The sequence below is a fragment of the Sciurus vulgaris genome, assembly GCF_902686455.1.
Source record: "Sciurus vulgaris genome assembly, chromosome: 1".
NCBI classification, from domain to species: Eukaryota; Metazoa; Chordata; class Mammalia; order Rodentia; family Sciuridae; genus Sciurus; species Sciurus vulgaris.
Window position 1 is genome coordinate 793,131 of NC_136461.1, and position 26,005 is coordinate 819,135.

Consider the following 26,005-nt stretch of genomic DNA (forward strand, 5'->3'; position numbering starts at 1 on the left):
AGTGCGTGCATCTGCCCTCTGCCATGTTGACAGCAGTGGCCCCAGGATGCTCCTGAGTGACACATTCCCCCAGCTGCCTGGGGGCTTCGTGAAGCCTGTCACCTTGGAGGGACGCCACAGCAAACTGGCCTGTGTAATACAAAGCTGCTCTCCCCGCCCTTTCCGCTGCAGCCATTTTCCCCGCCTCCCAACTACTTGTCAGTCTGTGAACATCCTAGCTAGCTGTTGGTTCATCCGTCAGCTTGCAAGTATCCTTCTCCGTTATTGGTCCCGTTAGCCTGCGGAATTCAACTGCTTAAGGGTAGCTACCCTGCCATCTTTTCTCGTGCTTTCTCTCCTCGATTTTCCACTCTCTCTAGCGCCCGCACTTTCTCTTTTCCCCTCATTTTCTCTCTCACCCTGCAGGGAGACACTCTGTTTGCTTAATAAACTCCCTTATGTGATTTCCCGTGTCCGGCGTGGTCTTCTTACAGCCTGTTTATGTGTTTGCTGGTGTTTTAACTTCTTGCAGTGGTGGGATTCAAAGTAGAACTTTGGGGTGAAAGAATATTTGGTTGGCAAAGTCCCTTCACCCCGAGTGTGTGACTTCAAGCCCCTTTGCTAATTTGAACGGTGGGGTGGGGGTGGACTTCATATTTTTTGTTATAAAAGTCTTTGATCGTGCACAAGGTTCTCACTAAATTGCTGAGGCTGGCTTTGAATTTTCCATCCTCCTGCCTCAACCTCTCGAGCTGCTGGGATTACAGGCATCACCACTGCACCTGGATGAACTGTATAAATTTTTGTTACAAAACTTGGGTTTGGAAGCTTGCTTCCTGGACAAACCAAGGCCCGAGAGAGGAGTGTCGGGAAGAAAGCAAGTCCCTGTCACCGAGGGTGCTACCAGTCTGGAAGGAGGCAGGTATTTAAATGTTTCAAGTTCCCCCTCCAGGTCTTTGGGGAAGTGAGATGTTTGCATGCAGATCACATTGGGGGCTCCACCCAGGAATCAGCGTTTCTCAGGAGCTGGAGTTGGGCAGCCAACTCCTTGTGACCACCTTTGAGGGCATGACGTTCCAATTTTGGGTTAGTTTTGTGGTAAACAACTGGTTTTTTGGAATCAGCTCAGAAGAAACAAGCAAGCCAGGTGTAGTGGAGCATGCCTATGATCCCAGCAACCTGGGAGGGTGAGGCAGGAAGACTGTAAGCTCCAGGCCTGCCTGGGAACTTAGCAAGACACTGTCTCTAAATAAAAATCTAACCAAGTAGTTTTGGGGCTGGGGCTGGGGCCCATCGGTGGACACATGCAGGGCACTGGGTTCGATCCTCAGCACCACATAAAAATAAACATTGTGTCCATCAATAACTTAAAAAAAAAATCCAAAAAGATCAGAGTGGCTCAGTGGCGAAGCACCTGATTCAATCTCTAGTAACAGAAAGCAGAAAAGCCAAGTGAGCACAGCACTGCAGAGCAAAGGTCACACCTGAGGTGGGAAAGGGCAGAGAGACAAGAACAGCCTTCCCCGGCCTTGAGGGTCTAGGCCCCAGAACCTGGCAGCCTCCTGCTAGACAGGGCTGCAGATCCGGGTGAGAGAGACGGAGTTGTTCAGCACTCATTGGAAACTGCATGTTGCTTGGCCAGCGGATGAGCCAGAGCTGGCTGCCTGCCCTGGTGGCTGCACAAGCCGCAGGCATTGCCCTGAGGGAGCCAGGCAAGTGGGAAGTCCAGTCACCACTGTCAGTGGAACCCAAGAGAAGGCTGGAAGACTTCACGTCACGCCAGGCTCCTCTCTCTTTCCAAGTGGTGTCGTCCTGCAGTCCCAGCAACTCGGGGCGGAGGCAGGAGGATTGCAAGTCCCAGGCCAGTCTGGACAACCCAGTTGAGGCCTTGTCTCAAAATGAGAAATAAAAATGGCTGTGGGTGCCGGGGTGCAGCTCGGTGGTGGAGCCTCTGGTTCGACACCAGGTACTGAGCCAAACCAAGTACCACCCTGGGCAGTGAAAAGGCCCTCTCCCTTGCCTCCTGCCTGCTCAGCGCGTCTGGGGAAGGACTTCGGCTCCATTTCTGCTCCGGTTCTGGCACACACCGGCTTTGCCCCACGAGTGGTTCATCTGTGACTGTCTGGAGATCTGGGTTTTCCAGGGCAGGCCCTCCTGGGCCTGGCTCACTGCAGGAGGAGCTCAAGTCCCCTGGGAGGAGTGGGACGCAAGGCAACTGGGACGTGGCCCCAGGAGGGGGAGGGACCTCAGGACCCCCGCCAGCCCACCTCACCAGCATGACTCTGCTTTCCCCAGAACCACCATTTAGGACCTCTCATCATCCTGAGATGCTCGCAGAGGACAGGCACAGGTGGGGTAGGAGGGAGGCTGCGCCTCAGACGGAGCCCGGGGAGGACAGCACAGCAGCTCCTGGGGTCAGGCCTGTGTGGGACCTAATGTATAGGGACTTTTCAGAGAGATTTTCCAAGGCGGGCAGAACTTCAGACCTGGGCCGGGCAGCAGCCCCCAGGGGTGGGGGCAGTGGGTCTGCCTGGGACTGTCCCCGTCTGGACAGAGTCCTGGTTGGGGCTCCAATGTCCACACTTCTCTGGTTCTAAGGCTGCCTCTGGCCAGGGCTGTTAGGTCACAGTGTTGGGCCTGGAGGGACAGGCAGGGGACAGGAGCCTGGGATTGGGCTGCTTGGCTATGGTGTGCAGAGGCCTCCTGGGCTCCAGGGCAATGCTGGGTCTTCTGAGTGTTCCCGCCCAGGCAGTGGGTCCAGATGAGGCCTGGAGATGCTAGAGGTGGCTGGACTCTGTCCTTGGGTCCTGCAAGGGATGCCCACTCCATTATGTGCATCCAGGTACTGAGGGCCCCATTTGTCATCCTGGCCAACCCTGCTGGCCTGGTCCTGCCTGGGGCTGAGCCTGCAGCCCTTCCCACCAAACAGGTGAGCAGCAGGTGAATAAACTGAGGCTGAGGGCGCTTGCAGGTTGCTCTGGGCCTGGGCCCGCATGCCCGCACTCCAGCCAGGGCACCCTCCTGGGCCCGTGCTGCTCTCCCGGAGGCAGTGTCTGTCTGTGTTGCGGGCAGCACACTGCCAGCTGGATAAGCAGTAAGACTGGCGCACTGTGGCTCACGGTTCTCGGCTGAGGTCCAGAGGCTGCATCTGTTGATGCCACCTGTGGGCAGGGTCCTGAGGTCTTGGTCTCCCCTCTTCTGAAGCTGCTGGGATCCAACATGGGGCCCCATCCTGCTGACCCTGTCTGATTCCTTTGCCTTCCGAAGTCCCTCCTCAACCCACGGGCAGCGAGTTGCCTCCCTGAACACCCCAGAGGGGCTGCACTTCAGCACGCCCCAGCCACAGTGGTGTCTTCCTCGGTGATTCTCTCGGTGCCTGTCAGTTCTCACTCTCCTGCCATCTGTGCAGACCGACTGGGACTGGATTCTGGCTCTCAGGACCTGTTGGTGGAAATGGACCTGCTGGCCAGGGTGCGGCCCCCAATGCCCACACCAGCAGCAGTGCTTCCTCTTGGTGCTCTCGCCTGGCTCAGGAGGGTGGCAGCCTCTGCCTGTCTGTCCGGCCCTCCTCTGTGGGTCTGCACCTGCTGGAGGCTCCTTGGGATGGTGCCTGTGTCCAGTGTCCGCCCTCCAGGGTAGGCTCCGCTTACCCCCTGGGTAAACGCTGTTCCCAGATTCCGAAGGCCCCTGAGCTCTGGCTTGGATCTTTTTGGGGCCAAATGTGGTCAAAGTGGCCAAAAAGCCCTCTACCTGGCGACTGGCCAGTTCCTGCCAGTCCATCCTTGACCTCCCTTCCATCTTCTCTGGCCACTCTGGCCCTCCGGCTGCCACATCCTGCCTTCTGCCACCCTCCTCGATGGCTGCGAGCCAGTACCCTAGTCCTGGGTGGGTTGATGGCAGCCTTGGACTTGGTCAAGCCACCTGCTTGGGCCCAGTGCACAAGGTAGTCTGCTCAGACACTGGATGCTGCTGCCTCAGGCCAGAGGTCTCTGAGGCTGCTATGCTGAGGCCTGCAAGCCCAGGTCTGGGCCCACTAGCAAGGCCCCACCAAGGACAGAAGGGTTAAGGCCCTGAGATCAAAGGCCTTTGCTGGGGAGCACGACCCAGGGGGTGGGAACCCAGTCACTGGTGAGCCATCCCCTCTGCAGGGTCTCACTCTTGGCCTCTGAGTGCTGGTGGGCCACAAAGGCCCAGGGGCTGGGGCGGGGCAGCATCTGCCCCACTGTGGTCAGTGGCATCTGGGGCCCTCTGTAGCACTGACCTCATGACCAGTGCCCCTACGTCAAAGCCAGCCTGCTTTTCAAAGCCACCTGGCAGGGAGGTACCAGGGGCCTGCAGCTGCCCCAATGGCAGTGGCCATCAGAGGTCCACTCCTGTCTCCAGCAAGCCAGTGGGAGGCTGGGCTGGCCTGCAAGGGTGGACACGGAGGGGCCAACAGCTGGACCGGCCAAGGTGCCTGGCCTCAGTCGGTCTGCCCGGAGGAGAGGGCGCCGGCCTAACGCTCACTGCACCCTCACCCACCAGCCACCAGGACTAGTTCCCTCTGGGCCTCAGCAACCCCCCCTCCCCCCGACAGTGCAGCCCCGCAGGGCAGCTGCTGTGATGGGCCCCGGGCTGCCTTCCGGGCTGACGTGCCCCATCACCAGCCAGGCTGGGGGAGCAGCCCGGGAACAGCAGCCGGTGCCCTGTGTCAGCCCTGGCCCCCACTTGCCAGGGGAGCTGCTGGAGGTCCTGCCTGATGTCCGAGTTCCGAACTGAACTGGTTGCCAAGAGCCAAAGAGAAGGCTGTTGCTCAGCCCACCTGCTTGAAACAAGTCTGTTTATTGAAAGGGTCTGAAAACAGTAGTAAGGCCTTCAGCATGAACAAGTGTCCAGGACACAACAAGAGCGACGCGACACGACTTCACGACTCCCCAGTGTGCGCCCCGAGAACCCCCGGCTCCACCCTGGCTTGTGGTCCCACTGCCCGGGCCACACCCGGGTTCCCAGGAGCAGAGGAGCAAGAGGTGAGGCGGGCACACTTCAGGACACGCGGAAGCAGGTGGTCCCGCTGCCCAGGCCCGAGAACTTCCTGCCACTGCAGGGCACCTGCTGCAGCAGGGCGGGCCGCATGGGCACCTTCCCTCAGAAGCCCTGCCGGTCGACAGGTGGACGGGGTGTTGGAGCGGAACAAAGCAGAGGCCTCGACACGCAAGCCACCCGACACCGGGCACGGCTGGCCCCGGGTCCCGGGCTGCCGCTCCTGCCTTTCTGCCAGCAGACCTCAGTGTGCCGCAGTCCTCTCAGAACCTTCGCGATGGCCTCAGAGCCTGGGAAGCACCAGCCCCTCTCCCAGACCATCAGTGCTGGGCTGGACACAATGTAAACACTGGACTATAGGACGGTCCCCTTCTAAATCTACACAAAAGTGTGTACAAGAAAATATGTACATAAGCACTTCAGAAAGTTTAGAAGAATCTCTAGAAAGTATGTACAGAATTTAAAATACCTTCCAGGAGCTGCCAGGACTGCCTGCTGTGTGAAGCATGTGGGCTCACCCACTCTGGGTGAGGAACCTGCACTCCTGGGCCAGATCCAGAGCTGGCCTCGGGGGGCACATGACCCTCCCAGAAGCGGAACAGCAGAACCACTGGTGCCCGAGTCACAGGAGCGCAGGTGGACGGGAAGCATCGCACCTGAAGAGACTCTGGCTGAGGCGTTTATTTCATCACGAAGGACAGGCCAATCCTTTCTGACCCCTCTGAATTTCAAGACTGATTTACGGGAAGGTCCTGACCTGGGATCGCAGGAGCCCTACTGGCGGGGTGTGTGCAGGGTGCTCGGCACGGCTCTCACTGTACTTTAGAAATGAAAGAGTCAGATCAGAAAATGTTAAAAAGCTGAGCTGGCCAGCAAAGGCAGCCGGGCTTCCCCGCTGCAGACGGCAGGTGGGATGGGTGGCAGGACAGCGAGGGGCGGTGCAGCTAGCTGTCCTCCCCGTCCTCCTCGTCTTCCGCGAAGTGGGCTTGCTTCTTCCTCACGTTCCAGTGCAGACACTGGGCCAGGCTCTCGAACCAGTCGCTCACTGGGTCACGCACACAGATGGAGGGCAGCGGGTAGCGGGAGGTCGTGATGGTGATGCTGACACGGAGGACGGCACACGGTGAGCCCTCCACCCACTCCAGCAGCCCCAGACCCGGCTCCCAGGCGCTGGGCAGCCTCTCCCTGAGTGGGTGGATGCTGGGTAGACCCCTCACCCGCCTCCCTGGCCCATCCCAGTCCTGGCTGTGGCCTCCCCACTGCTGGACAGCACACCCAGGAGGCTGGCCCTGAGGGATGGGACGCCCTGGAGGACAGAGCAGCTGCCCGAGACTGTGCAGCTGTGAACCCGTCACCCCAGGTTCAGCCGGTGGTGGGCAGTCACCACAACTGTATGAAGGGACGCCCAGGCCTTGCTGCAGGCCCAGGGCTATACCATGTGACCACTGCCACAGGCCAAGGTCAGTCAGTACCCCAGTCCCACACCTGTCTCCATGGCGGATCTCCTGCCGCTTCCGTCCATCCAAGGACACCCATGCAGTATTCCTGGCTTCTGGTGACAGCATTATCTGAAGAGACCAAAGGGTGACAAGAGTGGGCCTGGGCCATGAGCTCTCAGTGTCCCCTGCAGACACGGCCCTTTCTGCAACAACTTGCACTAGGGACACCCTGCAACAGGAGAGGACCCAGGATGAGGCTGGGGACCAGGGGGCCGGCAGAAGGCCAGACAGGGATCTGGGGTGGGGGTTCCTGGCAGGGGGTCTTTCCTCACCTGGAGCACTTTGGCCATCCCCACCCAACAGTGCCCCCTCCCAATGCAGGTGGGCACCCTGTGTGAGGCTTGGCCCAGTCCCCCTACTGCCAGGGACCAGGGACAGATGTGGAGCCCCTTCCACCGAGGCCCAGGTCTCTTGACAGGCCCATCTTGGCCCCCAGCAAGGTAGGGCTGGCATCCACAGGGGTGCCAGTCGGCCTGGACCCTGAGGACATGGAAGTGGGTCAGTGCCATGGGGGGTGCCAAGGCTAGAGGGGTGCTGGCTCTGACCTTCAGCTCGACCCCTGCGGGGACCACGATGGGCCGGAAGGACAGCGAGTGTGGGCAGATGGGTGTGAGCATGATGGCCGGCACGTTGGGGTGGATCATGGAGGCGCCCGCTGCAGCGGCATAGGCTGTGCTGCCGGTCGGGGTGGACACGATCACTCCTGAAGGGGACAGGGCACGGGTTTGCTCTCGATCCCCACAGCTTCTCAGGGCACAGGGGCGCCTCAGCCTTACCATCGCCCTGCACCGTGGTGATGAGGTGTCCGTCCAGGTAGACATCCACATTGGACAGGTATGAGGAGGGGCCTCTGTCAATCACCACTTCGTTCAAGACCTGGAGGGACGTGGAGCCACTGCACTCAGGGAGGAAGGCAGGGCCAGGGCTGCTGCAGGCCACTGGCACCAGGCACCTGCACCCGGAATCCAGCCTCGGCATCCCCTCGGCACCCCCCCGCCCAGCTATAGGACAGGAAGGACAAGGCCAGGTCAGCTGGGGGCATCCACAGACCTGGTACTGCATGGCCTGCTTCCCAACCTCTGCGTCCAGGCCTGGGGCCGGCAGGCCATTCTCACTGAGCCCATTGTGCATGGTCATCTTCTTGCCTCTGAGCTCCTTCACCACCCTGACCTTCAGCCGGCTCCGAAGAACAATAGCTGCATTCCCTAGGGGCCAGTGGGGTCAGCAGGGCCCTGCCAGAGAGTGGGGTCCACCCGAGGGCACAGAGATCCTCCCCTTTCTGCCCCAAGTGAGTGGTCCTTCAGTGCCTTTGGTGAAGCCAGATCCCCTCTGCCCAGCACATGGCAGCTCCAGCCCGTGACCTACGGAGGCTGCCCAGGGTTGGGCACTCTGTCACTCTGCATGGTTGCAAAAAAAGGCAAACCAAGCAGGAGGCAGCTGGTATTTGCGGGTTCCAGGGTCCACACAGCACCTCACCTTCTATCACCTGAGTCACTTGGGACTGAAAGTTCTCGAAGTTGAACGGGGTCAGGAAGCCCAGGGAGCCCAGGTGGAACGCCATGACTGGAGGCACGCTGCCCTGCAGGAGAGGGAGGCGGGCGCTGCGGTCCAGCCTGCATCCACAAACGCCGCCGTGCTGCCAGGAGAGGAGCTGGCCCTGGGGACTCAGCCCTGTGTGGGGCTAAGGCCCTCGCCCCCAAGCTGCATGCACACAGAGAGCACAGCGCAGCTGCCAGGCAAGTCACGAGGTCGGGGAGACCCTGGAAGTGGGGGTGCTCAGGCACAGGGCCCTGGAAGTGGGGTTGTACAGGTGAGGGGCACTGGGATAGCAGGCAGTCTTCCAGGGAGAGGTCACCACTAGCCCTGGGTGGTTGGTAGTGCCAATAAGAAACAAAAGCAGCAAGATCAGCCAGCTCACTGCTCACAGAACAGGAAAGAACTGGGCAGCGCTGGCCACAGGGCTCTGATGTCAGACACCAGGCCCAGCGGGTTCTGGAGGGTGAAGAGACTTGGCAGCCACTGGGGTGAGAGGAGGGAAGGGAGGGGTTGTTTCGACAGCCCCTACATGTAATGGGGTGAGCAGGAGCACCATCCCCATGCCCGGGCAGTCTAAGGTCCTGGAGAGACCACCTCCGATGCAGGGTGGGACCACACCCTTGTGACACAGGCCACTCTGTGCCCCTTACTCTCATCCCCAGCAAGGTTCTGGGCTTCTCGCTGGTACCCATGAGGGTGTCCTGCCCACATCCAGGCTGCTCTCCACAAGGCCTCCTTCTTTGAACCTCAGGCTGCCAGAGGGCTGGGTTCAGCCTTGCAGGGGGTGAGGCCCAAGAGCTCCAGTTGGCCCCTGGCCTCCTCACACCACATCCCCTCAGCTGCCCTGACACCTTGGCCATGCCAGCTGTCCCCAAGGCTGCCCTGTCTGGACCTGCAGCCGACCTGTGACATTGTCTCCCCACCAATGCCTCTTCCTGCCTGTCAGGCTTAGCAGGCCAGCTAGGCCCTGGCCTTGCTGAGACCGGAGGGCAGCAGCTGTGCTGCTCGCTAACAGTGAACTGGAAGAGACTGGTCTCCTCAGATCAAGCAGGCGCAGCTCCTGACCACCAGCAGCTCTTACCCTGGGGTCCACACCGCACGCCCAGCTCACCTGGAAGAGTGAGGAGGCATAGAGCAGGGTCCCGTCTCCTCCCAGGCAGATGATGAAGTCGATCTGGTTGGAGATGTCGTCATAATCTAGAAGCAGACAGAATCAAGCGGCAGCCGTCAGAGCCTGTGGGTGCCCGGTGCCCGGGATGGACAGCCAGCAGATGGCCAGGGGAGCGAGGCCGCAGCGCACCTTCCCGGAAAGTGCAGAACTTCTTCTTCACTGGCCCGAAGTTGTCGTCGCTCGCTATAGCAGGGTCTTCCAGCACCTTCTTCTCCACGTACACAATCATGTTGTTCTCCTGGAAGTGGAAAAGGCACGTGAGCCCACCATGACGGGAGCCCACCATGTGACCAGCCTGGGCGACGCTGCTCTTCCAGCACCTCCTAGAGGCCTCGGCAGGTGGGGCCAAAGGCGAGGACTGATGGTGAGCCACTTCCTGTCTGCCTGCTGCCCCCATGCGGTAAGGCCTTGGTGTCTTTGCCTCAGTGGCTTTGGAACCAGGCAACTGGTACTGTGTCCCCGGGGCTCCCAGGTGGAGTCTTTCCCCCACGAAGGCACTAGGCGGGAACTGAGCTCAACTGTGCTGCTCAGAGGTGGGGCCTCTGGAGGGGATCTGGGTCAGCAGGCCAGCAGGGCAGAACCTCTGGCTGAATCTTGGTGGCAGAGGCCACAAGTGAGCATGGCACCCCTTGCCACACGGTGCCCTGTGCCGACAAGACAGCAACATCAGATGTGGCCCTGGACCTTGTACCTCCAGAACCGTGAGCCAAAAGAAGCCTCTTTTTGTTAAAATTGACCCAGTCAGTGGGACCATGCTGCTGGCAGCGGAGGGCTCTGGAATGCAGGCCAAAGTCTGACCACTGCTGCAACAGAGAAGAGGCTAGAGCCCCAGGGGCCAACGGAGCTGCCTCGTCTGGGCAGTGGCTCCCCTCCCTCTCTTGCTCCCCGCTTTCCGGCCTCTGCCGCCTGAGGGTGAGCACAAGGCCCTCCATCGTGAACCTCCCAGCCTCAGAACCTCTTGGCAGACCTCCTGGTCTGTGACCTGCTGTGAGAGCAGACACTGCAGGCTCCCGTGCAGAGGCTGGCTGAGCCCGGCTCCGCGATCCTGTCCACACGCCTGCTCCCGAAACCTGGGACGGGATCCCACCATCTGCAGGGTGCGGAGGAGGCTCTCCTCAAACCCACCTAGACCCACTTACCTCCATGAGGTACACGCACAGCTCTTTGAAGGGCTGCAGCAGGCTGGCGTCACGGATCTTCTTGATGACAAGGACGCTCTTTGGAGACTTGTTCCACGTCAACCGCTGGCTTGCAGGGTCCTGAATGTGCCTGGGGCAGGAGAGGAGAGTTAGCAGGCATTGTCCCAGAGAGGTGCTGCTGCCTCCTGGCCACACTGCACAGCAGTGGCGGGAGCCTGGCACAGCCACCCAGCACCAGGGCACAAGAAGTCCACTCTCTCAGCTGGTGTAGACCAAGAGACCCTGCCCTGCCTCTTACCTTCAGGGCTTGGCCATGTCCCTTCAGCACCCACCAATTACCTATGTACAGAGCCCATGAAGAAAAGAGGCCAGGAAACCAGGACGGCCCTTGGCCCCGCAAGGACACCCGCCCCACCATGTGAGCTTAGCTGGCCCTTGTTTTCCAGCAGGAGCTACATGCTTAGAAGGCAGTGGAGACCCTGCCTTCCCAGCTCCCATGGCCCTCTGCTCAGCTGCCCACAACACACAATGGCCCTCTGCTCAGTTGCCCACAACACACCAGCTCAACTCCTCAGACTGAGGATATGCCAGGCCATGGGTGCACGCTGAGGGCAGGTGGGGGTTCTCCAGAGGCAGGGCCACCAGCTGTCCCTTCTATAACTTTTCAGTCCCAGGACCCATCTGGGCCCACAGTGCCTGGGGCGTGCGTGGACTGCATGTCTGCACGGGCCACTGAGCTGGTTGCAGGGGGTGGGTGTGGCAGACAGCCGAGCAGCCAGTGCTTGTCCTGGTGCCAAACTGCCCACCTCAGCCCCTTTCCAGCAGGAACTCCCCTGTGGGGACATGCATGGTGCCTCACAGGGTAGCAAGAGCCGTACCACTGAGCCTCGAACCAGGATGTACACCAATGACCACAGCAGCAGTGGCTGCCCTCATCCTGCCACTGAGTGACCACCCCGATGCAGGTCACAGACTCACCCTTTCCAGGTGTTGCTGGGAGGGAAGGAGCTGCTCATGGCACCCTCTCTGAGCCTCACCACCTGCCCTCACCACTCGTATGGATACGAGGTGGTCTCCACCCTCCAGGAGGTGGCCTGCATGTCCACAGCATCTTGGTCCCGCCGCTACGGGATGTGCAGGCAGCCCCACCTCACCAACAGGGTCCAGCAGTGCTCTCACCCCACGGCCTAACTTTGTTCCCTCAAAGCTGAAGGCAAAACAGCTTGCAGGACTCAAGTCTTAGAGACAGCACAGAGCTTCCTGAAGTGATGAGAATCAAAGCACGGTGTCGCTTTCTGACTACTCACGTTGCCCTCTTGCCTCTCCATCTACTTACAAGGCCCACACAAACCCTGCTCCTAGCAGTGTCCATTTCGGCCTCTGCTCTAGCCTGTGCAACTGGCCGGGCCTGCTCTGTGGGATGGCTCACAGGCTAGGGGTGAGAGGCTGCCAGGTGAGAGGGCTCAGGAGGGAGTGTGGGCTGCTCACAGCCTCCGCCCTGTCAGGCCACAGGCACCCGCCCTGCACGGGGCCGCCCTGCGGGCCTGCTCCTACTGCGGCTGCTGCAGACAGGCCTGCTTCAAGACTCTTCCAGCCCCAAGGCTTCGCTGGGCCTAGCCAGTGTCATGGCCAGCAGTGTCATCCGTGGCCTGGGTGCCAAGCCCTCCGCGTGACCAGAAACCAGTTCCTCAACTTCCTGATGGGTCGTTGATAAAGTGGGGTGCTGACCCTTCCAGGCTCACAGGCTCCTGCCTGCCCGTGACAGCTGCAAGTGAGAGCTGTCCGCTGGGCTGCGTCCACTCTCACTTCACACAGTCGCACACAGGTGGCAAGGGAATGCTCCTCAGCATCGACCCTTTTACCCCATGAGGCCCAGGAAGGGGTTAGGCCATGGAGCCCTAAGGACACAACATGGGCCAGAGCCTAAGGACACAACAGCCTCCTAGTGGGCAAAGAAGATGCTGGCCCTGGACACGCACCTTTCACCCCACTGGGGCCCCTGCCTGGGAATGCCTGACCCTAGGAAACGGCCCAGAGGCCATCCTGAACCCTGGCCTGGGAAGTGTGTTTGGGTCCTGGGCTTGAGGTCACAGGTAAACGCATGCCTCAGCCCCAGTGACTGCTGGGTAATGGAGGCTGGGCACTGGGCAGCCTTCATCAGGGCTGCACTAAGTGAGTGGCCAGCAACAGGTGTGCCAGGAGGGCTGCAGCAGCCAGGGCAAGGCAAGCAGAGCCCTGACCACTGGGCACACAGACTGGGGAGCAAACCTGGGCCAGAACCCATCTCCCAGTCCACACTGCGCAGACGGCAGCCCCTGGAACCTACAGCACTGGAGAGCACGAACAGAGCTCCAGGGCCTGACGGCCACCCCTCACATGGCAGGGCCAGAGCCCCCAGGGATGCACACCACCAGAACCGCCCCGCCCCGCCCCTCGCACACAGTGCCTGAAAGCAAGCAAGCCAGCAACTTTCCATCTTCTGCACTCAAGTCCACTCAAGTCCCCAAGCACAGGAACACCCCTCAGACACACTGCCCAAGCACACGGCAGTGCATGTGACCCAGCCCGGCAGGATGGAGACCTGAGCTGGGGGCTTCACAACTCCAGAAACATAGAGGACAAAGACTTCCTTAGTGGAGGGCGCAAGGCAGGAAGAGTGAAGCTGGAACCCCAAGGAAATTGAACTTTTAAGCATGAAGCACTAATGTCAGGTCATTTTAGTATTTTCCCCCCACAAACCTTAAGCCACAACCAGACCACCAAGCAGAACATACTAAGAAAGCGTTCAGGCCTCTGGAACCATTTGACACTGAGCAGAAGCTGGACTGACGGCACTATGGTCAGCTGGGAGTGGAGGGGACGCAAACTGGCACGTTCTCAAGCACTGCCTCTTGCAGGGCATCATGGGGCCAGCAGCAGAGCCTGCACAGCACAGTCTGCAAGAAGGAGTCACCGGGCTGGGTGTGGCTCCGTGACAGCACTGTGTGACCGGCATGCTGAGCCCCCCCCAGTTTGGACCCTAGCACCAGGAAAGGAGGACGAGGTATCCTTCAAACAGTTCAATCTGACTGGAGAAAAGCCAAGCCACAACTTTGTGTTTTTAGAATGGCTAAAGGAGAAGCCACTGTGCTGGAATGGATCCATTCCGTCCCCAGAGCTCTCACTGCCGGAATCAGAAGCAGCTCCAAGCATCTCACTTTAATGCCACTCAACCCAACCTGGGAGGCTGAGGCAGGAGGATCCAAGCTAGAGGCCACCTTCAGCAACTCAGTGAGGTCCTAAGCAACTTAGCGAGATCATCTCAAAATAGAAAATAAGAAGGGGCTGGGGATGTGGCTTGGTGGCAGAGCATCCTGGGTTCAACCAATGCAGACACAGGCCCAGAGCCCACAGGCTAGATAGTCCCTAGCTCACCCCCTCCACATTTTGAAGCCACTAGAGGAGAGTGCCTGCTCAGAGGCCCAAAACTCAGGGGCTTGGAAGCTGCCTGCTTGGATTCTGCAATGACCTGGAGCGTGGACTTCTCCCCGATCTCAGGCCTCTGCGCACAGTGCTCCCGCAACACACTCTGAAGGAAGGCGCCCACCCTGGCCCCCCACACTTACATGATGGTCTGGGGGTTCTGCAGCACACAGGCCTTTGGTCCAAACGTGGTCACTGGGCATGGCCCATGGAGAGAGCGCGTCCTCCTACAGGGGCACACAGAGGGCTGCCGTCAGTGTGTGTAGGTGGCAACACGCGTAGTTAATCAGACTCTGAGAACACACGTGATGTGGGCCTGAACTCTGTCACTGCAGCGTCCAGTGGCAGTACCAGAGGTCCTGCCTGGGCCCAGGGCGCCCAGCCAGAGCTCGCAATGAGACACGTCCTGAGAACAAGCGAGAGCTGCCTGGAGGGCCAGGGTCAGACTGCAACTCCAGGGCAATATGCACTCTGGATACCTGCGTTCCTAAAAAGAACGAGCTCAGCAGCCCAACTTCTCTGGTGCCTGAAAAACCCTGCAGCCAGCTGAGCACCCTGCACAAAGGGCCTGCTGTAGCCCGCCCAGCAATGGCTAGGCAGCACCGTGACTGCCCTCCTCAGAAGGCTCCCTCCCTGGCCTCCAGGCCTCACAGTCCCCTCATGAGCCAAAGTGACTGTCACCAAGCCAGAGAACCAGGACCTCCAAGCTTGCTCCTGTCTCTTGCTGCCCATCTTGTGACTCCACAAAACCACCCAATCCTGATGCAGATAAGAGACTGTCCTGCCCCTGAGCAATGTGCAGCCTATGGGCCATGGAGTCTGGCCAGGCCTATGCTGCTGCTGACGCTGGAGAGGGGTCACCTGGGTGCCACGGCCTTTCTGGACTAGGTCTGTACTAGGTTTATTTATGTAAGTCTTCTAAAAACCATACAGACTCTCCAAAGGAAGAACTCCCTTTGGAAAGGTCAAAGGTTGTTGGAAAGATGGTCCAGTGCCTGTGAAGACAATGTGTGGCTGGGTGGGCGCTCACTGTACCTCTCTGCTCCTTTCTGTGTGGCACGCACACTTCCTCCTCCCCTCTTCCCCTAGGGGGGCACTTTGCCCCGTACAGAGACTGCCATAAAAGGTGTGCTATGCCAAACCCACAGGAGTAGGTGTGGCGGTCATGCCTATCATCCCAGTCAATAGGGAGGCCGAGGCAGGAGGGTGGCAGGTCCAGGCCAGCCCCCCAAGCAAGGCTAGGGTGCGGCCCAGTTGTCCCGTGCTGCATCACAGGCGTGTGCTCGCCGAGCTGCAAAGGCCCAGAGACGCACACACAGAAGCACCTGTGCCGCCGCTGTGCACCCACAGCCCAGACTATTCTCCTTCCCACCCCTGCCACCAGCGGCTCTGCAGGTCTGAAAAGGCGCGAGCTTTTCACTTCAGAGTGCGCTACGCTTTAGGAGAGCCAGACATGAGACACCTTCCTTGAGCAGACTGCGAGCTACACAGCTTTGCTCAGAAACATCTCCAAAATGCCTAAGCAACCACCTTCTTCTTGTCCCGCTCTCTAGATGCTGCCTTTACTTAAACACTTTCACATCGACACACAGAAACCAAAGCTCTCCACATTAACGGGGTGAGCGTGACATCAAATCAGGTGATTTCGTCACTGAAGGTCACCCAAGGCAGTGGCGCCCAGGCCTCCTGCCTGTGGCCTGTGATCCAGGAGACTGCATGCATAAAGCCGCGCCTCACTGCACCCTCAGCCCTGCACAGTATGGCCTGTGCTGTGGAGACCATGCTGGTCCCTGGTGAGCTTCTACATGAAAGGTCCCATGATTACTGTCCCCAGAAATGAGAATTGACACCCAAGGGGACACTGGAACCCTGTGCTTGTCAGGCTACCCTTCCCAAGACCCCAAGTGCTGCTTCACAGGTGATGCTGAGCCAGGGCGGGCCACTGGGAGGGCCCCACAGCCCTTCACCTGAGACTCGGCATCCCTGAGATGAGGGGCTGGCCAGACTGCAAGGCTGGGCCTCAGCCCTGCTTGTGTTCCTTCCTTGAGCCCAGCAGGACTCTGCCAAGCCGAGGACCAGGTCAGCATGGGCTCTGCTAGGCGGTTCTGTGCTGATGTGGGAAGAAGACACGTGGCCAGCCTGGTGTGTGGCCCTCGTCACGTAAGGAACACTACTCTGCTCTTGAAGACAGCTCCGGTTGGCAAAGCCCAGCCCCGATTTTCTAGCAGGTGTGGACACACTGCAGCACCTGGCTGGTCCTACCTGGACTCCTTGGTGCTGCCCAGGGCGGGCGAGGCCGACAGGCTTCGAGACTTGGCGCGACCCCGGACGGGGCGGCTGTAGCTCCAGGTCTCGTCCCCGTGACATGCTGAGCAGCAGTACGAGGCTGCGTCTGGGCTCAACTCCTTACTCACATTCATTTTTTCTTGTTCCATTTCCATAGTTGATAAAGGAGAACTGCCACAAAAGCAGATAGATGCCTTAATTCAAGAAATAAAGTCAGTATGTGTGAAGTCGCCCTGGCTATACAGCACACCGCACGCGCAGTCCTCAGGCCCACCCCCAGGGTGCTGGGGTGGAGCAAGGCCTTCTGTGCCTAGTGTGCTGCCACTGCCCACAGGCTCCTTCCGAGGGAGTGGCACCTGAAGCCGATGCACCAAAGTGCTTTGAGAACAGGCTACATCCACCCCAGAACTCAGGATCTGATGTGAATGAACCTAGAGAGCTAAAAGAAAAAATTAACCTAATGGGAGCCACAACAGAGTGAGGGCATCTCCATCATAAGCCAGGCCGGGGCTCAGGGGTGAACCCTGGGCCTGGGGCAGCCCACAGCCAACAGGGACGCCTGAAATGGAAAGTCACACTGCGGACTGCACAGCATGCCAGGTGGAGAGAAAAAGCCCAGCGTGCAACGCCCAGGAACCCCATGCCCAGGAGGGCTGCAGGAGCTCCAAGAATGAGACCCTCCCCAGCTGCTGAGCCTCCAAGAAGCTGCCACCGGCCCAGCGCCAGAGCCACAGAGGAAGCCCAGCTCCAGACAGCAGAAGAGCAGAGCACCACACCACCGACCCCGCAGACAGGTCAGGAACAAAGGTCACCAACCTCACAACCTGGGAGTTTTGCAACTTTCTCCCAACCAGCTCAGGGGTCAAGGCCACGTCAGAACTCACATGTGCACCACTGGAGGAAGAGAAGTGGCAAACACAGCCCAAGGACTGACCCCTTAAGGCAGGGCTAGAACTGCTGAGTGAGAAGCAGCAAGTTGCCTCCGTCTCGGGCCAACATGGAGAGAAGCAAGCCAGGAAGGTGCAAGTGGTGAGGACTGGCACACAGAGCAGAGGAGCCTGTCCCCTGCCACCTGGGCAAGAGGGAGAAGTCTCCAGGCCAGCCTGGCTCACTCAGCAAGACCCTGCTCGAGATAAAAAGGGGCTGGGGATGCAGCTCAATGGTACAGCACCCCTGAGACAATCCCCAGGAAAAGAACAGGAAAGAAAAAGCAGGGTCTGGAGAAACTAAGCAATAATAAACCACAATTTCATCTGAGGGGCCAATTAGAAGGCATGATTCTCTTCAGTCAGCAGATCACTGGAGAAGCTGGCAGAAGTTGTGGGATAGCTCCCCACCCTCAGCAGCACCCCGAGCCTAGGCACAGGGCAGAGGGCCCAGCAGCGAAGCCCAGTGTCTATCTCCTTACTCAGGAAGCAGCAGACCTGGCCCTGGGCAGGACTGACAACACTGGCCTGGCCTTGGACTGGCCCTGTCCTGGCCCAATGGGGCTGTATTCGGGAACGGGGCCTCATCAGGTGACCAAGAGAAACGCCCCACGGGTGGCCTGACCAGGCAGCATGCCCACAGGAGGCCTGAGTCCCCGCCCTCACTGAGGTACGGCCACGCAGGGCACAGGTCGATGCTGGTGCCATCAGCTGCAGAGCCGAGAACACACCTCTGTGCTGCTTTGCTACTGCAGTCCAAGCTTTGAGACGCCTGGGGCACTGGCAAGGGGCAATGTTAAGGTCTGAGGTGGAGGTCTCTGGGTCCTCAACAGCTGGGCTCTTGTTCTGGGTGGATCTTACAATTGCCTGAAGTCCTTCAAAAAAGCCAATTCCTGTGTCCCACCTGCTCCAAAGCACCAGGTGAGAGCACCCTGTTAACAGATGAGTCTGAGGGTTGGCTAGGGCCGAGAGCACCACCCTTGTGGTCAAGTCCTCCTCACCTGAGAGACACCAAGGTTCAGGGCAAATATATAAGACTCAGTAAAAGCCAGACCTACAAAGACACGTTAACAGACCCACTCAGACTCGATGTGCGCTGGAGGGCAAGGGGCACACCAGATACTGACCTCTCTGTGGACAGCCATAAGGTCCCTAACAAGTCAGAGGTGCACTGAACAAGTGAGTTTGTCTGCAAGTCTTCAGGAGGCAAATCCAATGGGCAAACCAGTGAGAGCCATACACAGCAGCAGCAGGAAGAGCAGCACCTGGGGTCTGAGACATTGCTGACCACAGCAAGGCAAACACAAGGCACAGCAGAAGCAGTTGAGGCCCTGGGCACAGCCGGCAGAGACGAAGGGATGGCCAGTGGCACCCCATGCATGCAGCACAGAGACCATTTGACTCTGCCCAACCCCAGAAACCCAAGCAGATTCTCCACATGCTGTGGCAAGCAGAGACTGCAATCCACATGGGAAGGTGAAAGGTCCAGAGGACCTTAAAAACAACTCAGAACAAGAACAAAATTGGAGGTCCAATGCCATCTGGCTTTGTGCCTGGCTGCACAGCCACTGAAGCCAGGCACGGTCAGGGTGCCAAGATAGACCCTAGGCGAGGAAATGGTGGTGAGCCTAGAAACATCCACAAACAGTGCACTCTGGGCCTGAAGCCAGGGACCCGCGCACACAGATGCCAGGTCCAATCTGTAGCATGGAAAGGAAAAGCAAAAAAAAAAAAGGAGTCACAGGCTAACAAAGTATTTGCTAAACGTATCTGTGACAAAGAACTTATATTTACTCTACATACAGAACTTCCAAAGTTCATTAAACTAACAACCTAAGATTAATGAGCAAAAGAGGCCCTTCCCCTGATGATCAGTCAGCACCTGAGGAGATGTGCTGGGCAGCAGGCCGGGCAGCAGGCCAGACAGCAGGGCAGGGGCTCACCTTCCCCGCTGCTGGTGTGTGAAAGGCATACGGTTCGTGTGGAGGGCAGTGGGCAGTGTCAGAGAATGCTGCAGACATACTATCACATGGTCCAACCAGACCAAGGCCAGCGTGCAGCAAGCTTCACTATGCTGTTCCCAAATGGGAGACAACCCCTCACCCGAAGTCTGCTCAAAGGTCAGCTCCTTGGGAACACACCTACCTCACCCTTCCTTTTCTCTCCTTAGAGCTCACCAACCACATTGCCTGTCCTGGGCCTACTCCTCCACTTGAGGCCGTCAACTCCAGCAGCCCACCCCCCGGGAATCCTATGTGGACATAACTGGGGAATTCAGAGAGGCACTTTCTAACCAAACTATCACTTCCTCTCTGGGGCGGGGAGGGAGGCAGATGGCAGAATTGAGGACCCAGCTCCCTCTGCTTGGCCAGCACTGATAACTGTGGCCCAGACCCAGCTAGTGCACGCCACTTGGCTGCTGAGGGAACTGACGTAGAGGGAAGGCATAAAACTGAGGTGTCAGTTTAAAGATGAGGCAGTAAGGCTCAGGACGGAGGCTGAAGGGTAAGGATGGGGAACACGGGCTGTGCAAGGGAGCTGAGCAGAGCACAAAGTCCACAGTGCTCCCATGGCGCCAGGACAAGTCAGTGACATGGGATGTCATCGCTTGGAGACGTGGCGCCTGCCGAAGCTCACCTGGGGCCGAGGCAAGAACAATCATTGTGAAATGACTAGATCAGACAGCTTGACCGCCCCCCCACCCCATGGATTGCCTGGGTGGTGACCACAGGCAGGTGGGTGTGGCTGGAGGAGGTGGGTCACAGGGGCAGGGCTTTGGGGTGCACACTTTGTTCCTGGTGAGCCATGCTCTGCTTCCGGGTTCCATGACCTGAGCTGCTTTCCTCCTCCACCCTCCCACCATGTTCTGCCTCACCTTGGGCCCAGAGAATGGAGTCAGCCACTTATGATCTGAGACCTCTGAACCCTGAGCCCCAGTGAACTTCTGTCCCTGACTTCTCATCAGGACTCTGGGTAGAGCAGGGAGAAAGCTGCCTAACATCCAAGGTACGCTCCCCTCCTCACGCGGTACCAACGTCCAGGTACAGCTCCACAGGCAAGACTCTCCTGCCAGCCCTTGTGGGCACAAAGCCTGGTGGTCTTGCACCAAGTCATGTGTCCTTCTCCTTCATAGATTTTTATCTTCAGTCACAGAAGACCTGAGGTGAATGCAAGGATACCAGCACCAACCCACTGCCCAGCGTGGCCCCCGCCTGTGTCCATGTCCCCTGCAGCTCCATAGCTTTGTGCCTGTGGTTTTCACAGGCTTCACAAGTCCCACACTCACAGTAGCCTCTTTCTTCTTTCAATACTGGGCTTGGATCCCAGGGGCTCTGCCATGGAGCTACACCCCAGCCCTTTGTATTTTGAGACAGGGTCTTGCTAAGTTGATCAGGCTGGCCTCAACTTGCAATCCTGAGGAGCTGGGGTTACAGGTGCGTATCTCTGTGACTGGCCCCAAAATGTCTTTCAAGGGACCCCAACAGTGCTCATCAAGCCACCAAGCATATACAAACAGGCACCAGAATTGAAAATCACCTGAGAAAACATGCTGTGAAGAAAATGAGCATAAAGGGCATCTGCTGAACAAAGAAAGAAGGATCCCAGAGAGGTCAGTGTGAAGCTGGATGCGTGGGTTAAAAGGCAACATCCTCCAATAGTCGGGGCTGGCTGTGGCTCAGGGTCAGAGTGCATACCCAGAGTACACCAGTCCTGATTCCAGTCGCAGAACCAAAAAGAACCAGAGTTTTCAGAGCCGTCACCACCTGCTTCCTCAAGGACTAGACTCAAACAGCCTGGAGGTCACATATGGTTTCTTTCTTCCTTCCTTCCTTTTTTTTTTTTTTTTTTTTTTTAAATATCTTTTTAGATGTTGATGAACCTTTATTTTATTCATTTATTTATATGTGGTGCTGAGGATCGAACCCAGAGCCTCACACATGCCAGGCAAGTGCTCTGCCATGAGCCACGACCCCAGCCCCACATTTGGTTTCTAAAGCTCTTCTCCATTCGACAGGATGCTGGCTTCCTGCAAAGGTGCTGCCTCCCCATCATGGGGCTGGAACAAGTCCTTGCCAAAACAAGGCAGGAGGCAGCTTCCAGCACCATAGACCCTGCTGTCAAGGGAGAGCTATGAAACCACTCTAAAACAAAGGTCTCACAACCGTCTGTCACTCAGCAGCAGCACTGCTCCTGGGCACAGGCTGGGTCAGAGCAGTGGGAGCGGGGAGCCAGCCAACAGCTGAAGTCCAGGCACCAACGGCAGCAGAAACCCCAGCCCAGGACTTATGACCCCCTGACTGGGGCACTGCTGGGCTGAGGCACTCGCCCGGCTCTCAAAGCCAGAAGAGCTGCCATCTGGCCAGAGGCTGGCAGGTCCATGCTGACCCCTGGTGAACACTGGACAACAAGACCCAATACAGATGGGCACAGGGCTGGAGCCTGCCAAAGGTCCTGGGGGAAGTGGCCACACAGACTCAAAACTGTACCTCTGGATCACTTCCTTTTAAACCAAGAAAGTCCCCACCACCACACACCTGTCTCCCAGCAGTATGTGGCACCAACGGAGGGCAATTTCAGGCACTGGATCATAAGCTCTGGCCAAACCAAACTGGAGGACTGCAGCTGGGAGTGTGCCATACAGGAAGCCTGGTTCAGGTGTTGGGATCACCCGGGGTGCCCCTGTGGTTGCTGGCAGCACTGCACTCTCTCTCAAGCTCTAAACCTGCAGCCTGAGTGTGGCTGCACTCCGAGAAGGGTGGAGAATTCTGCTACTCCAAAAGAAAAGAAGCAACCACGCAGTAACATCTACTTCTGACTGACAGGCCACCAGTCCCCTCCTTCAAATGGATCACACAACTCAGGGAAACATCCACAGAGGAAGAAACACATGGATGGGCTGTGGGGCAGGGGTGAAGAGCCTCCCCACCATCCCTGGCACCACCATGCAGGACCCTCCCCAAGCTCCACTCCTGCAAAGTGCTCTGAATCCCGCCCTTCGTGTTTCATGGAGACTCCACTGCAAGGCTGTGGTGTAGTGCTGAGTGGACAGAGGTTCTGATCTAATGCTATCAGACCAAGAGGAAAACCAGCAAGGCCCGGCTGCTCATCCGACAGTACTGATTCATTACCCAGAAGCTCTATGATATTTACTTGCAAAAACCAATTAGATGACTAAAGAGTAAACTAATTCATGATCATATTACATACTAAAACTAGCTTTAAATTTTTAAGTTATCTCCACAGTGTATTTTTTAATAACTGTGAATCAAGATTCACATTTAATTCAAGTTTATTTGACATGCTAACCCTTTTTTTTTGGATGGAACCCAGGGCTAAGCCACATCCCCAGCACAAGCACTGTTAACAATTTTAAAAGAACAAGATTCTGACTCCACCCAGGTGTGTTCTAATACCTCAGAGCACACAAATCCAAAAGCGACTTCTGCATTAGCAAATTTCACTGGGAAAAACAACACAGCATGATGACAAAGTATTCATAAAGGACTTGCACATTCTGTTATACCATGTGCACATACCAATATGTAACAAGGGATCCCCCTATTATGTATAATCATAATGCAGCAATAAAATCAGAGAACATTTTTTTAAAATAAAGCACTCATACAGCCAGGCACTGGGACACCATGGCACAAGCCTATAATCCCAACAACTCAGAAGGCTGAGGCAGGAGGATGACAAGTTCGAGGTCAGCTTCAGCAACTTAGTGAGACCTTGTCTCAAAATAAAAAAAAAAATAAAAAAATAAAAAGGGCACCAGGAGCGATGACACACACTTATAATCCCAATGGCTTGGGTGGCTGAGGCAGGAAGATGACAAGTTCAAAGCAAGCCTCAAAGCAACTTAGTAAGACTAAGCAACTGAGCAAGACCCTGTCTCAAAGTAACATAAAAAAAGAGCTAGGGGTGTGGCTCAGTGGCAGAGCACACCTGGTTCAACCCTAGTACTGCCAAGACCAGACCAGACCACACCAGACCAAACCAAACCAAACCAACATGAAATGGTGAGGAAGGATATCAGGATGCCCAAGATGCCAAAAGACACACGTCCAACAACAGACAGGAACAAAAGCCACAAGAGTGCTGGGCTTCTGGCAAGCGACTGTTGAGCTAGCAGATGTAAAAGGAGAATTCGTCCAGAGATGGAGGTGGGCAGAGGCTCCTCAGTTAATGCTAACTCTCCCAGCAAAGGAAGCCAGGCTGTCAGAAATGTGGTGGATGTGCACCACGCTGCTGATGGGAACAAGGCCACCCAGGCCTTGACAAGCAGCTGGAAGGCAGCTTTCTAGAAAGGTGGCTCTGTGTCCTTGGGTGGCCAGGAAAACCTGAGCCCTGTGGTTCCCAATGGGAAGCCAGGTGACACCCCCACTCAGTGTGTAGCACCCTCACACTCCTGCACCTTTTCCATTGTCACCATCCGTCCAAAGAACCGAAACTCCTATTTTTATTAATTTACCTGTTCCCATGCAGTGACCCAAAGCATGCCAGTGGTGGGCCAGGAGATAGTAAGTCACCAGCACAAACAAGAGCAGGGAGTCCTGGGGTTGCAAAGTGACACCCATGTGGGAACTGTCACTAGGTGGAGTTAGAAAGTGGGGCTGCTGGAGGAGGCCTTACAGTCACAAGCACATCCTCCGGTCACCTCAAGGTCCCTCCCAGAGGTGTGAGGCCTTCTGAAAAGCGGCCTTCTGCTGCTATACTACCCCAACTACAGATCTGAGGTAATGAAGGTTGAGTCTATCCCTGCCCTTAAGCAAACCATCTGGCTGGGGACAGTGGCACATATCAATGACCCAGAGATTCGGGAGGAGGTGGAGGCAGGAGGATCCCAAGTTCAAGGCCAGTCTGGGCACCCCAAACAAACCTCATACAAACAGCAGCACTGCACAAACCCGCGAAGAACCACCAGAAACATCTAGAGGGGCCACCTGGGAATGGTGCCCCTGTATCAGACAGTACACTGCCACCTGTTGAGCAGCAAGAGGGGCTAAGAGTCTCAGTGAGAAGTGACTGCTGAGGGCAGGCTCGCCATGCATAGCAAAGTCCCCAGAGGCTTGGGAGGACGATGTTTAGGGGAAAGAGGAGACCTTGAAGTGTGTCATCCAGCAAGACGCTAAAATAACTTACAGAGGTACACGTGCCAGCGACAGGCTGGGGGGGCCGCCAGTGCCACCCTGAACAAATGAATACAGCTTGCAAAGCACTCCCCTCAAAGCCAAGTAAAATGAGTAAGTTCTGAGCTAAATCAGAGTGTGTTCCAAAACAAAAAAGGAAAAAATAACTTGTTATTCAGAATCAAAGCCAAAGGAATCCCATTGCTTATGGAGAAGGGAAGGGAAGGAAGGTGGGTCCTTGGCCAAGGAAGGAGATTGCCAGGCCATCAGACTGTGCTGGGCACGCCCTGTTCCCACAATTGAGAGAGAAAAGGGAGCCCGTGCGGTGGCTGGAATCCGGGAGGCTGAGGCAGGAAGGTCCCCAGACTGAGGCCAGCCTAGGCAACTTAGTGAGTCCCTGTCTCAAAAAGCAACGCGGGCTGGGGAGGTAGCTCGTGGTAAGGCGCCCCCAGGCAATCCCCAGTACCAGAAAGAGGGCGGAGCGGGGCCCAGCAGGCCGCCCCAAGTTTCACCGCGACTTTGGGAACTTTCGAGCTCTCGGGCGAGGACTGGGTACCGAGCCAGCATGCGGCCCGGGGACCCTCGGTTCGTCGCGGTCCTCAGCTCGGTCCGCCACGCCGCCACATGCCGACGCTCCGCCGCCCGCGGGCGCCGCCCCGAAGCCCCGCGGGGCCAGGTCAGCGCCGCCGCCCACCGAGCAGCCAGGTCCAGGCTCCGCAGGCCAGGGCGCGAGGACGGCCAGCGGCCCCCCGAGGATGGCCCCCACCCGTCCCCGACCCCAGACCCCTCCACGCCGTCCCCCAGGCCTGAGTCCCGGTCGCGACCCCGCCGGGGGCCCTGCCCGTGCCCGCCGCGAATCGGAGCCGCGCCGCGCTCGGACGCCGGGCGGAGGGCCAGCGCCTACGGCAGCCGCCGCGGGCAGGTGGGCCGGGCCGGCGTCCCGAGTCGGACGCCCGCGCCAGCGCGGCCTCGGCGGGCCCCGCGCACTCACCGTCCGCGGCCGCGCGCCCGCGGGGCGTCTACATGCCGGGCCGAGCCCGCGGGCCCCGCCGCCCCGCCGCTACCTGGCCCACGGCGTCCCCGCAGCCCGCAGACCCATGGTCGCACCGACCGGCGCCGGCGCCGCCGAGCAGCACTGCGCCGCCGCCCAGTGCGCAGGCGCGGCTGCCGCGCACGCGCACGCCGCCACGCACGCCGCCACGCACGCGCGCGCCGACGCCCCGGAGCTCCTGGCCCGCGCGTGGCCCGGGCGGGGAAGCCGGAGGGGGCGGGGGGCGAGGGTCCCGCCTGGCGGCTGGGGTGCCCTGCGGGATCCCCGGTGCCCACGCACCCGCTGCGGGAGAGGCGCGCCCCTGGCCGCGGCTCTCGGCCTCCTCCTCGGCAGCCTGACCCTCACCCTGCCCCCCGCGGCCCCCGGCGGGCGGTGCCTGGCGGACCACGTGGGTCAGGGGCAAGCCGACCGAGCGGGCTGGCCTCGGGTGAGGGGCCCGAGTCCTCGGTGACCGGAGTGTGACACGACGTGGGCCGGGCCGCCTGCGGGAACCAGAACGTGCGAGGCGGCCGGACCGCCAGGCGCTTTGGGAGGGGGCCCTGCTCGCGGCACCTGCGCTCCCACTCCTTGGCCACCTGGGCTCCAGGGCCACCGCAAGCTGCCGGGTGCGCCACGCACACTGGCCGCGACCCGGGGGGAGGTGCCACACCCTCAGCCAGGAGAGCAGGGGACGCGAGGGAGGGGCCGGGGCCACCAGAGCCGACTCTAGCTGCAGGCGGAATGTGGCCCCAGTACAGGGGGGTTGGCTGAACTTGGGCATCCACCTTTACTGCCCTGGCCTCAGGTCCCGGCGGCGTGCCAGGT

The 26,005-nt window shown here is 58.6% G+C and overlaps 2 protein-coding genes and 1 long non-coding RNA gene across 3 annotated transcripts in view; 1 reads left to right on the plus strand and 2 right to left on the minus strand.

Moving 5' to 3' along the window:
• The window catches only part of LOC306667403, a 104,000-nt gene that overhangs the window by 15,582 nt on the left and 62,413 nt on the right, over nt 1-26,005 (plus strand). The window lies entirely within an intron of this gene.
• The window catches only part of GNB1 (G protein subunit beta 1), a 105,725-nt gene that overhangs the window by 6,737 nt on the left and 72,983 nt on the right, over nt 1-26,005 (minus strand). The gene's annotated exons all lie outside the window — the stretch shown is intronic.
• NADK (NAD kinase) lies at nt 5,668-25,281 on the minus strand. Its single transcript, XM_079149815.1, has 12 exons — nt 25,142-25,281; nt 16,068-16,262; nt 13,949-14,032; nt 10,344-10,473; nt 9,334-9,442; nt 9,145-9,230; nt 7,974-8,076; nt 7,548-7,702; nt 7,274-7,373; nt 7,043-7,200; nt 6,484-6,566; nt 5,668-6,099 (listed from the first exon to the last, which is right to left on the minus strand). Exons 2-12 carry the CDS (start codon nt 16,244-16,246, stop codon nt 5,943-5,945), a joined length of 1,344 nt encoding a protein of 447 aa, XP_079005941.1. The 5' UTR covers nt 16,247-16,262; nt 25,142-25,281; the 3' UTR covers nt 5,668-5,942.

Excerpts from the sequence above, each read along its gene's own strand:
- NADK (XM_079149815.1), bottom strand. The coding sequence starts at position 16,246 with ATGGAAATGGAACAAGAAAAAATGAATGTGAGTAAGGAGTTGAGCCCA. Across the intron at positions 9,443-10,343 it reads TGTGCGTGTACCTCATGGAG|GAGAACAACATGATTGTGTA; the intron begins GTAAGTGGGTCT and ends TTCCACTTCCAG. Across the intron at positions 7,374-7,547 it reads AGCAGGCCATGCAGTACCAG|GTCTTGAACGAAGTGGTGAT; the intron begins GTCTGTGGATGC and ends ACGTCCCTCCAG.